The sequence below is a fragment of the Odocoileus virginianus genome, unplaced genomic scaffold (genome assembly GCF_023699985.2).
Source record: "Odocoileus virginianus isolate 20LAN1187 ecotype Illinois unplaced genomic scaffold, Ovbor_1.2 Unplaced_Scaffold_26, whole genome shotgun sequence".
Lineage (NCBI taxonomy): Eukaryota > Metazoa > Chordata > Mammalia > Artiodactyla > Cervidae > Odocoileus > Odocoileus virginianus.
Window position 1 is genome coordinate 501,404 of NW_027224288.1, and position 13,272 is coordinate 514,675.

The window sequence follows — 13,272 nt, forward strand, 5'->3', positions numbered from 1 at the left end:
TGTGGTTCTGGGCCAGTGTAGACTTAGGTCACCTCCTTTGTTGCTTAATGCACTTAGTCTAGTCCAGACAGAAAAGAACTACTTGAATTTTCTGTATTTCCCCAATAAACTTATGTTAAGAGACTGGACAATCCTGAAGTCAAGACAGTACTGAGTACTTCTAATTATCTCTCTTAAATAATGAGAAATTTTAACATATTGCTTTTTGGGATTAAAAAATCTAACTTATAAGTGAAACTTGTATAATATTTTGTTTTTGCATACATTATTTTGCATTTTTGGAGATACTCCATATTTAATGTTTTTTTTTTAATTACTCATATTAAATAATTTCAGATGCTTATTACAACCCACAAAGAAAATCCATCTGGGAGAAAATTTAATCCACCCAAAATTTGATCCCTAGTAATTAATTTTGTCTAATATCAATATGGATAAATCTTCAAACCCCAAAAATTCCCACTAGATACAGAGTGATAAAATGGTGGACGTTTGCCAGAAAATTTGAATTCTTATAGATAAATTGTTTTATACCATTTTATCCCTGAGAATAATTTTCTCTTTCTCTAAACAACCATTGTTTTGAAATATTTTGATCACAAACTTTCAAATTTAATTTACTTTGTCAGTATTACCAATATTTTTGTGAACCCCTTTCCATTCAGATATTCATCAGAATATTTTCAATTTTATCAACTCATAATAATGTTACCAAATGATATAAACTATCACCACAGCTTTTTATTAAAAGTAACAAGATTGAAGTATGAGTTGATCCTTAGCACTTTTGGCTGGTATGCAGTTTATCTTTTAGAATCCATCTGAAATCCTAAGGAGGTTCCCTGGTGGCTCAGACTGTAAAAAACTGCCTGCAGTGCAGGAGACGTGGGTTCGATCCCTGGGTCATGAAGATCCCCCGGAGAAGGGAATGGCAACTCGCTTCAGCATTCTTGCCTGGAGAATTCCATGCACAGGGGAGCCTGGTGGGCTACAATCCATGGCGTCAGAGTCGGACACGACTGAGTGACTAACACTTTCACACCCTGAAGTCAAAATTGAAAATTTCATAGGCTGAAATGAGTGCTGAGTGTATGCACTGATTTATCTTCTCTTCTTGGTACTAAGTAAATTGAAAAAAGTCAGGATGAACATGCTGATTTATGAGATTTTGTATGTTTGTTTGTTATGTTTATTACCATTTCATGTTATTTAACATATGCCCAGGTTTTAAATGCAAACTTTGATTTATTAGTAAGAGTTCATTTCTCTTTTATCATATTTCAAAATGTTCATAGATATTCTATTTACCTATCTAGTATAAAACAAAGCATTATTGTTTCTATCCCATTGCCCACTTTGTTTTGAGTAGGATTATTATGTGGTGATTTTGTGTCCTACTGAAATGGATGTGCAGGTCCGAAGGATCCTCCAGATTCCAATGTGGTCACAAAGAGTTATCTACCTTCAAGGTTCGGCCCTTAAAGACCAGGATCTGTTGAGAGCAAAGTAAGTATGTCCATTTCCCATCCTGTAGTGTTATAATATCTTTTCTCTCCTCCAAATTTTAGCTTTCAGTACTGCAGGATGTGTTTTTGAATACAAACTTTTGTTCTAGTACCATTGCTGGTCAAATGGGAAGACTAAAAATATAAAATCCGCTTATTTGCTCCTCTTTCTCAGTGCAGGGTTATCAGACCACGTCCGCACAACACATTGAGAAGTGTGGTATGGTGTGATCATCTCAGGGTGCTGGGAAATGAGCTGAGTTATCCAGATTCAGCAAGAGTAACCTCCAAATCCCTGGATACTGTTTTTATTCGACAAATAAAAACTGTGGGCTAAACACTATGTGAGATGCCAGTGCAGTGTGAGTCAGGGTTTAGATTTTAAGGAGTTTATATTATATACTGGGCAGATAACGCTTGTGTTCCCTGGTGTCTGAGATGACAGAATCCTTGGGGACTGGAGAAGTCAGAAGGCTGACAGAGGTCTTACCTGCTGTCTTCTCGTACAGCTGCCAGTCCACCTGGATTAAAGATTACATAGTCTTATAGCTTTGTCACAATCTTGGGGGTCACTGCCGGGTGGGAGCAGAGTGAGAGTGTGGTTGGTTAGACTGTAGACTCCAGGAATCAGGGCCTCTGCAAAACACCCTCCCTAGTTTCAGAAGCCAGAAGAGATCCTTAGTGGAGGTGGCTTCACTCAATGTTTTCTCTTGTTTTGTAGCTTTTAAATATATCTTCATGTTTATCTTTGAGTTGTCCTACAGACTCTGTTAGGCTTAAAAGTCTCTTCCTTGAATTTCATAGCATAAGTGTTTTTTCTTTGTTGTTTTGATTCTTTCCAGATGGCTTGAGTATGTGTGTTGGTGTGCGTGTTGGTGTGTGTTCTCCATGTTTGTGTATGTTCTGTGTTTCTTTATGCATGCCCTCTGTATGCTTGTATGTGTGTGTATGGGGGGTGGATGTGTGTGGATGATGGAAAAGAACAGAAAAGAATCCCCAAATTCCTGTGCTGCTTATTCCTGCAAAAGTTGACTAGATAGCTCATAACAGGAACTCTAACATTATGTTAGATTTATATATAACAGGTCAATTTAGCTGAGAATTTTCTCAATGATTTAACAACTTGTGAAACAAAAAAGTAAGTATAAACTAGCACAATATAATGAATTGTACATAATTGGAAAATTAAGCTTCTTTGAGAGTGTATCAGCACTTGTAGTGGATTGCATACTTCATATATACTGTCACTGTACGCATGACAGTTCTAGAGTAAGTCATATTCTCCCAGTATCGCAAGTAAAACACAGCGTTAGGTGTTTGCTAACAATCTGCTCTCTATACTCATTATTCAGGAACTGCAAAGAAATAGTTGCTCAAACAGTAATATAATTTGGATCTTTATATTCATCTGTATAGATAATAAATATGCTTAATTTATTGTAATGAGTTAAGTTCTTCATATGATCTGGATGAGTAATGCCCATTTTATGTTCAATATGAATTTCTGTGATAAATGAAGCCTTTTGACTACCTAATCAACTAATCTAAGCTATTAGGATTAGCTATTGGCATTTTAGCTAGTTAATTCCTAGGATTAATGCACTTCTCAGTTAGCATAGTGGTGAAGAATCCACCTCCCAATGCAGGAGACGCAGGAGTCGTGGGTTCAACCCCTGGCTTGGGAAGATCCTCTGGAATAGGAAATGGCAACCCATTCCAGTATTCTTGCCTGGAAATCCCATAGACAGAGGAGCCTGGTGGGTTACAGTCCATGGAGTCTCAAAGAGTTGGATACGACTTCGTGACTGAACCAGGATTAACGCAACTCCATTTAGTATTAATAATATTGATGATTGTTTCTTAGCCAAATCAGTCACATATACCAGAAACATTTCTCCATAGGTATGAAAAACGAGAGTGTGAATGAGTGAGAGGTAGCAGGCTGGTAATTCTCAGAAAATTGAGTTAAGAAAGATGGTACCATTTTTATGCTCATTTCTTATCCTATGTCATGTAGAAATTTGGGATTTAATGTTAACTAACACATTCTTCAACACAATTCCCACGCAAGACAAGGAGTAAAATTCTCCAAACCATTTCCAAAGGTCAGTTGCATGAGTTTGAGTTGCTTTGTTGAAGACGATGTATAAAAAATGTTATACAATTGTCTTAATAACCATGACTTCTTCACACTTTTCCAAAACTGTTTGATTTGGTCTAATTCCATAGACTTTTATCATTTTTATCCATGGAAAATACGTTGGAGGAAAAATTTTTTTCTACTGTAATGAACCAGAAAGGCAAATAGTTCCTCATTTTAAAAATATACAATTTTATGTTTTTAGAACATTGCTTACCAAGCACTGAGGCACACTTATGGTTTATTATTATGTATAAGAAATATAGAACTTTAGCATGAAGGGAAGGGGTTTGGAACAAGATGATGATTCATCTCTGGGAAATATAAATGTACAGTAGAGTTTGGCTTATGAATACTAAATAGCTTTGTTTCCTCTCAGTTTTATTGATGCATTACAGTCAAAAAGGAATCCATCTAAACCAAAGGCTTATAAACTCCCTTAACTTATACGAAGTATATATATATGAAAAAAATATATACAATGATAAAAGAGAAAATAAAAATTGACTTTTTTTAACTTCTGTCATTATGAACTACAACCAAATCAACAATTATTTTGTTTATAAGCATGATCTGCAAAAAATCCTACTTTCATTTAAGCTTAAGGATGTTCATAGTTTATCTGTACTTTGTATGCACTGGACTGGGTGTTGGAATTCTGTTTTGCAGATGGCACATAGATATGTCAATGTGTGATCATTTTCCTTTTCTGTCTGCATTTAGGATGGATGATGCTGAGGCCTGTTTTATTCTGAGCAGCCGTTGTGAAGTGGACAGGACATCATCTGTAAGTTTCTAAAACCTCTTTCAGTAAATTGTTCTTTTTGCCTTATGAGATTTTATTATTTTTTTGTAATCTACCAACATTAAATATCGATGGCCTTAAAATGTTACTAAAGAGGAGTAAATATCTCTATCTTGCCAAAAAAATAAGAATAGTTGCATCATTGATTATATCAAACAAAAGTATTCCTGAAGTAATTTCTACTACTAATCTCTGGATTTTCTGTTGATGAAAATGAAATGAGTCATATATAAACAGAACTAGATCATTTTTAATTAAATATATCCTATGCTATGTGATTTTGTTATAATGATCTCAATTTCCTCAACTTAAAAGTGAGGCATATGGATCAGGCAGTCTGCAAAATATCAGTTGGAGCATTTCTAAAAAAGTATGCATTTGTGAAAATCCTATTCAGGATATGTAGGGTGGGAATTGGGAAGCTGTGTATTTTAAAAAGATCACCAGGTGATTTTGATGCACCTCCCAGTTTGGTAATCTCTGGCTTAGATGATCTCCATGATACATTTATGACCTAAAATTCAATAAACTAATAATCAAATTTTGTAATTTACCAACTTATAGCTTTTTTCTATAAATACATTTTAATTTCACTACTTTAAAAAAAATTCTTTACTCTTTTATGTTGAGGATGTCCTATTAACTCCTGTGTTTTAGACCAGTGAGTCCATCTGTAGTCCTTTCTGTGGTACACAGACAGATGAGAAACATGGTGCCTTCTGTAGTGCCTGGGGAAAAGGCAAAACATGCATGGGTCTTTTAGGGACATGATTTGCACTTTTCTGGACCATCTAATAGGTGTGCTCTGTTACATTACTTTAGGACTACAGGTCCTGAATGTGGTAGGCTTTGCATTGTCCTCACCCTAATTTGCCTAAATGTTTTACTCCTTTTTAAACTAACTTGTGTGCATGTGTGCTAAGTCACTTAAATCGTGTCTGACTCTTTGTGACCCTATGGACTGTATAGCCCACCAGGCTCCTCTCTCCATGGGATTCTCCAAGCAAGAATATTGGAGTGGGTTGCCATACCCTCCTCCAGGGGATCTTCCAGACCCAGGGATCAAACCCTCATCTCTTATGTCTCCTGCATTGGCAGGTGGGTTCTTTACCACTAAAGAACCCAGGGAAACCCTTACACTAACTTACTCAAGCTTTATTGGAAAAGGCCCTGTTACGAGCTGAATTGTGTGCCCTGAAAATTCATATGTTGAAGACCAAACCCCCAGGACCTCATAATGTGAATTTCAGTTCAGTTCAGTCGCTCAGCCATATCCAACTCTTTGCGATCCCATGAACCACAGCACGCCAGGCCTCCCTGTCCACCGCCAACTCCCAAAGTCTACCCAACCTCATGTCTATTGAGTTGGTGATGCCATCCAAACATCTCATCCTCTGTTGTCCCCTTCTCCTCCTGCCCTCAATCCTTCCCAGCATCAGGGTCTTTTCCAATGAGGTAGCCAAAGTATTGGAGTTTCAGCCTCAGGATCCGTCCTTCCAAAGAACACCCAGGGCTGATCTCCTTTAGGATGGACTGGTTGGATCTCTTTGCAGTCCAAGGGACTCTCAAGAGTCTACTCCAACACAACAGGTCAAAAGGATCAAACTTTGGTGCTCAGGTTTCCTTATAGTCCAACTCTCACATCCATACACAACTACTGGAAAAACCATAGCCTTGACTAGATAGACCTTTGTTGGCAAAGTAATGTCTCTGCTTTTTAATATGCTGTCTAGGTTGGTCATAACTTTTCTTCTAAGGAGTAAGCGTCTTTTAATTTCATGGCTGCAGTCACTATCTGCAGTGATTTTGGAGCCCCCCAAAATAAAGTCAGCCACTGTTTCCACTATTTCCCCATCTATTTGCCATGAAGTGATGGGACCAGATGCCATGATCTTAGTTTTCTGAATGTTGAGCTTTAAGCCAACTTTTTCACTCTCCTCTTTCACTTTCATCAAGAGGCTCTTTAGTTCTTCTTTGCTTTCTGCCATAAGGGTGGTGTCATCTGCATATCTGAAGTTATTGATATTTCTCCCAGCAATCTTGATTCCAGCTTGTGTTTCATCCAGCCCAGCATTTCTCATGATGTACTCTGCATATAAGCTAAATAAGCAGGGTGACAATATACAGCCTTGGTGTACTCCTTTTTCTTTTTTGGAGCCAGTCTGTTGTTACATGTCCAGTTCTAACTGTTGCTTCCTGACCTGCATACATACAGATTTCTCAAAACGCAGGTCAGGTGGTCTGGTATTCATATCTCTTTTAGAATTTTCCACAGTTTATTGTGATCCACACAGTCAAAAGCTTTGGCATAATCAATAAAGCAGAAATAGATGTTTTTCTGGAACTCTCTTGCTTTTTTGATGATTCAGTGAATGTTGGCAATATGATCTCTGGTTCCTCTGCCTTTTCTAAATCCAGCTTGAACATCTGGAAATTCACAGTTCATGTATTGGTGAAGACTGACTTGGAAAATTTTGAGCATTACTCTACTAGCGTGTGAGATGAGAGCAGTTGTGCAGTAGTTTGAGCATTCTTTGGCATTGCCTTTCTTTGGGATTGGAATGAAAACTGACCATTTCCAGTTCTGTGGCCACTGCTGAGTTTTCCAAATTTGCTGGCAGATTGAGTGCAGCACTTTCACAGCACCATCTTTTAGGATTTGAAATAGCTCAACTGGAATTCCATCACCTACACTAACTTTCTTTGTAGTGATGGTTCCTAATGCCCACTTGTCTTCATATTCCAGGATGTCTGGCTCTAGGTGAGTGATCACACCATTGTGATTATCTGGGTCTTGAAGATCATTCTTGTACAGTTCTGTGTTTTTTTGCCAGCTCTTCTTAATATCTTCTGCTTCTGTTAGTTTCATACCATTTCTGTCCTTTATTGAGCCCATCTTTACATGAAATGTTTGTTCCCTCGGTAACTCTAATTTTCTTGAAGAGATCTCTAGTCTTTCCCATTCTGTTGTTTTCCTCTATTTCTTTGCACTGATCACTGAGGAAGGCTTTCTTATCTCTCCTGGCTTTTCTTTGGAACTCTGCATTCACATGGGAATATCTTTCCTTTTCTCCTTTGCTTTTTGCTTCTGTTCTATTCAAAGCTATTTGTAAGGCATCCTCAGATAGCCACTTGCTTTTTTGCATTTCTTTTCCGTGGGGATGGTCTTGATCCCTCTCTCCTGTACAATGTCACAAAGCTACTTCCATAATTCATCAGGCACTCTGTCTATCAGATCTAGTCCCTTAAATCTATTTCTCACTTCCACCGTATAATCATGAGGGATTTGATTTAGATTATACCTGATTGGTCTAGTGGTTATCTCCATGTTCTTCAATTTAAGTCTGAATTGTGGCAATAAGGAGTTCATGATCTGAGCCACAGTCAGCTCCCGGTCTTGTTTTTGCTGACTGTATAGAGTTTCTCCATCTTTGGCTGCAAATAATATAATCAATCTGATTTCAGTGTTGGCCATCTGGTGATGTCCATGTGTAGAGTCTTCTCTTGTGTTGTTGGAAGAGGGTGTTTGCTATGACCAGTGTGTTCTCTTGGCAAAACTCTGCTAACCTTTGCCCTGCTTCATTCTGTACTCCAAGGCCAAATTTGCCTGTTACTCCAGGTGTTTCTTGACTTCCTACTTTTGCATTCTGGTCCCCTATAATGAAAAGGACATCTCTTTTGGGTGTTAGTTTTCTAAGGTCTTGTAGGTCTTCATAGAACTGTTCAACTTCAGCTTCTTGAGCATTACTGGTTGGGTCATAGGCTTGAATTACGGTGATATTGAATTGTTTGCCTTGGAAATGAACAGAGATCATTCTGTCGTTTTTGAGATTGCATCCAAGTACTGCATTTCAGACTCTTTTGTTTAATATGATGGCTACTCCGTTTCTTCTAAGGGATTCCTGCCCACAATAGTATATATAATGGTCATCTGAGTTCAATTCACCCATTCCAGTCCATTTAAGTTTGCTGATTCCTAGAATGTCAAAGTTCACTCTTGCCATCTCCTGTTTGACCACTTCCAATTTGCCTTGATTCATGGACCTAACATTCCAGGTTCCTATGCAGTATTGCTCTTTACAGCATTGGACCTTGCTTCTATCTCGAGTCACATCCGCAACTGGGTAGTGTTTGTGTTTTGGCTCCATCTCTTCATTCTTTCTGGAGTTATTTCTCCACTGATCTCCAGTAGCATATTGGGCACCTACCAACCTGAGGAGTTCATCTTTCAGTGTCCTGTGTTTTTGCCTTTTCATACTGTTCATGGGGTTCTCAAGGCAAGAATACTGAAGTGGTTTGCCATTCCCTTCTCCAGTGGACCACATTCTTGTCAGACCTCTCCCCATGACCCGCTGTCTAGGGTGGCCCCACACAGCATGGCTTGGTTTCATTAAGTTAGACAAGGCTGTGGTCCGTGAGATCAGATTGGCTAGTTGTCTGTGATTGTAGTTTCAGTCTGTCTGCCCTCTGATGCCCTCTCGCAGCGTCTACCATCTTACTTGTGTTTCTCTTACATTTAACGTGGGGTATCCCTTCTCAACTGCTCCAGCAAAGCACAGCCGCTACTCCTGACCTTGGACATGGGGTATTTCCTCTTGGCCGCTCCTGCACCATGCAGCAGCTGCTCCTCCGGCAAATTTACTTGGTGATAAAGTCTTAATAGATATAATCAAGTTATAATGAGTTTATTACAGTGGGCCTTACTCCTAGTTGAGCTGTGTCCTTGAAAAATGGGGAAATGTGGTGACAGATGAATAACGGAATGCCGTGTGTATGTGAAGACAGCCTTCTGTAAGCTTGTAGAGAGGCTTCCCGCACTGTCCTCGGGAGGAACCAGCCTTACCAACGTCTTTCTTTTGAGCTCTGACCTCCAGAATGTCGAGACAATACATTTTCATTAAGCCACCAAGTTTGTGGTCGTTTGTTACCACAGCCCGAGCAAACTAATGGTCTTCCCGAGTGGCTCAGTGATGAAGAATCTACCTGCCAGTGCAGTAGATGCAGGTTCACTCTCTGGTTAAGAAGATCCCCCTAGAAAAGGGAATAGCAACCCACAGTCATTTTGCTGTTGCCTTGTCTGGGAAATCCCATGGACAAAGGAGCCTGGCAGGCTATAGTCCATGTGGTCACAAAAGAGTCATACATGACTAGCAACTAAATAGCAAAAAAGCAAACTGATTCATGGTCATAGATCAGACGAATGATTGCAAAAATTTGTAAAATATTTCTCTTTAAAACATATATTTGTTTTGAAATTCATTTGCTCCCCTCGTTCTCCACAGTTACTGTCTTAATTCATACATGACTCTCCTGGGTCCACTTGTGCATTATTGCAATAGTTTCTTAATTAGGTCGGCTCATTAGATGTTCCAAACCTATGTATGAATAAGTGGACTGGAATTGAACATATTCTACCTTATGTTTCTGTAAATATTTAACTGTGAAGCGTGGGACTCTCAAGTGATTACTTAGTTTTAAAATACTTGCAGTCTTCCTGTATCTGTGTAACAAGGGGGAGTAAATATAGGAAATAACTATATAATGTCTTTTGTGCACCCTTTCCAAGCTGAATTTGAAAGCTTTCAATTCAACAAATGCATTCCATTTCCTCCTGACTCTGTAGGATATTGACAGGTTGTGAATAAAAAGACTTCACTCAGGACAGAAGAGATGGTAGATGAGGTGACACTGATACAAGTGTGGAAGCTACAAAGCAGATGGATGGGTGGTAACTGACTTAACAGACAGAAAGTAGGTAACATTTAAGCTGAGAAAGGAGAGGAAACAAGTCAGAAGCAGGCTGCTTTATGCAGTGGAGACTCAAGTGACAGGAATAGAGGTATCATATGCCTCTACAAGTAAGGTTATATATAGGACTAAATATATGAACAGCGGTTGAAAGTCTGCAAGAGAAATCGTTAGATTCCCTGAACCCTTCCACATGTTCATTGCTGGTCCCTTTGCCATCTTGGGAAAAGAGATTTACTCCAGTAGTTGGCAAATTTGGCCAAAATAAACACTCTGGCTGCCCAGGTATAAAGGGAGGGAAAGTAACCTGCAGCAAAAACTCGTGACCCATGATGCCCCTTGGGAACAAAACATCAGAAGAGAAATCCTCTGATTCAGTGCCATTTCAGAGAAGGTTAGAGTGAGTTACTGAAGCAATTAGGGGACAGGAAATGCAAGAGACTCTTTCCTCTGCCCACTCGCGGTGGGGGACAGCTCAGGCCTCTTGGAGGCACAGATGGTGGGGTGGGCCCATCCAGGAACATCCAGCAGGGCACCCCCTTAGTGCTGGGCTGATTGTTGCAGCAAGGCTGATTGGTAGACACTCACGGGGCAGGAAGCATTCTTCCCAAGTGTCTGTGTGTGTATGTATGACGTGAAAATAAGGTCTCTGTGTTCACTCATGTCCCGAGGAGCTTCTGAGCGCTTCACGCCTACATATGTTCATGCAACTGTGATCACTAGACATTTAAGGAAATTCCTAACAAGAAAAAGAAGGAACTAAGTGACAGCCATGCAAAAATTTAGGAAAGAAGAATTCAGAGAAAACGTAAGTGCCGCCATAGGATTCTGGGAGAAGAAATCAATTTTAAAATATGCAATATCCATATTAGTAATATAGTAGTTGAGAAGTAATATAGTAATATATTTAGTAATCTTTAGTAACATAGTAGTTGAGAAGATGAGAAGAGTATCATGTTTAGAAGAAGAATAGTATGCTATATAACAAAACAAATTGAAAAAAAGCAAGAACATTCAGTGAACCAAGAAGAGCTTCTGGAAATTAAATGTAGGTAACAAGTGAAAAATTAAATAAAATATTCAGAAGATAAATCTAAGGACATTGAAAGAATGAAGAGTAATAAAATGAACAATAAAACCAAATAATGGAAAAGGAGAGTCAAAACAAGAGAAAATTAAAGGAGTGTTCAGGAAGAAACAATATTCATATGGTAAGAATTTCAGGAGAAGGTTCTGGAAAAAAGTGGGGGATATTATTATCAAAAATATAAAAAAACAAAATTAAAACAATCAAATTTCTCAGAATGGAATTCTTGAGAGGACCCACTTATTGAAGATTAATGACTAGAAAAGCCATGCTTGCCAGAGAAATTGAGATAGGAAATGGAACAAAAGGAAAAATGAATGAAAATGAAGAAAAGGCAAAGTCAAGAAGGAAACACTCAACCCGTGTGTGTGCTTAAGATGCCCAGTCGTCTCTGACTCTTTGGGACCCCAGGGACGGTAGCCCACCTGACTCCTTTGCTCACGAGATTGTCTAGGCAAGAATACTGGGATGGGTAGACACTCCATTCTCCAGGGCATCTTCCTGACCCAGGGATCAAGTGCTGGCCTCCCACATTGAAGGCAGACTCTTTACACCTGAGCCACCAGGGAAGTCAAAAAGAAAGCACTCAGCCCGAGGATGGAGAAGCAGAGTGCTTCAGACTTAGCAATAACACCAGAAGCCAGAAGACAATGGGCTTTCAAAATTCTGAGGGGAAGATATGTTTCCAGTTGGAATTCTCTATCCTGACAAAACTTCAGATAGAAATATATTTATAGATGTTAAAGGTTTTCAAAATTGCACAGTTGTCAGGAAGCTGTTGGGAGCTGCGTTTTACTCCAACTGGGCAGTGAGTGAGGATGAAGACAGCTCAGGGGAGGGATGGAAATTCCCATGGCATGGTCAAAGCAGATCCTAGAAAAACAGCTGAGCAGAAGACTCTCGAGTGTGAGAAGGGAGGTTTGCTGCTAAAAAGAGATGAAATCAACGTACCCCAATGTAGTTGAAGATTAGGACAGCAAGTTTTCCCTTCTGGCAGAAAACAAATAAAGTGGCTGAAATTATTATAATTGTGATAAACATTATAAAACCACATGTTCACCAAACAAACCTAAAGTATAATTATCTTAAAAGCTGCATTGATGTTTGTAATATGTTTCTGAAAATCAATAAGGTAAACTGAACTGTAGCTATAAAATAAGACACATTACATACAGAGGAATAAGCAATTTTGATCAGAATTCAAATGGACAACTGTTTAAGACTGATTTAAAAAGTTGTCTATACTATTTCATTTCCCGTAAAAATATCTCACTAAAGGAAAGGCATAATAAAAATATTTTTATACAAATAAAACCTACAAATAACAGACCTACATTTTTTTCAAAGTTCTTCAATGAAAAGAAATGTTGTCTTTTGAGAACTTAGATTTATATGAAGAAATAAAGACTGCAAAAATGGTAAATATGTACATACATATAAACGATTTTAATTTTTTAAATATAATTATTCTTTAAAGCAAAAATCATAGCAATCATGGAATTTGTAACAAATTCAGAAGTGGGAAAGAAAGAAAGAAAGTAAAGCTCAGTCATGTCCAACTCTTTGCGACTCCATGGACTGTAACCCTCCAGGCTCTCTGTCCATGGAATTGTCCAGGCAAGAATACTGGAATGGGTTGCCATTTCCTTCTCCAGTTAGAAGTGAAGTAGATGGCAATAATATGACAAAAATTGAAAGGAATAGTGGAAATATACTAACATGAGATTCTTGTGCTTTGAATATTATTTGAATGAAGAGTTTGATAGAGATTAATATTATAAAAACTTAGAATGACCCTTGGTAAGGAGAAAATAGAAGACAAAGTGATATACTAAAAATATTTACTTGATCCAACAATGTAAAAAAAAAAAAGAACAAAAGTCAAATGAGACTAATAGAAAACAGCACTATAGTAAATTTAAACCCAAGCATATTAGTAACTGTAAATTATGAATGGACTACACTCACCACTGAATGGCAAGGATCT

At 38.3% G+C, this 13,272-nt stretch overlaps 1 protein-coding gene across 1 annotated transcript in view; it reads left to right on the forward strand.

Moving 5' to 3' along the window:
• Window positions 1-13,272, forward strand: part of LOC110147418 (potassium channel subfamily T member 2) — a 237,532-nt gene that overhangs the window by 207,271 nt on the left and 16,989 nt on the right. The window contains exons 11-12 of the mRNA XM_070463093.1: window positions 1,370-1,506; window positions 4,369-4,432. Of these exons, the coding sequence (XP_070319194.1) occupies window positions 1,370-1,506; window positions 4,369-4,432 (201 nt within the window). The remainder of the gene's footprint in view (window positions 1-1,369; window positions 1,507-4,368; window positions 4,433-13,272) is intronic.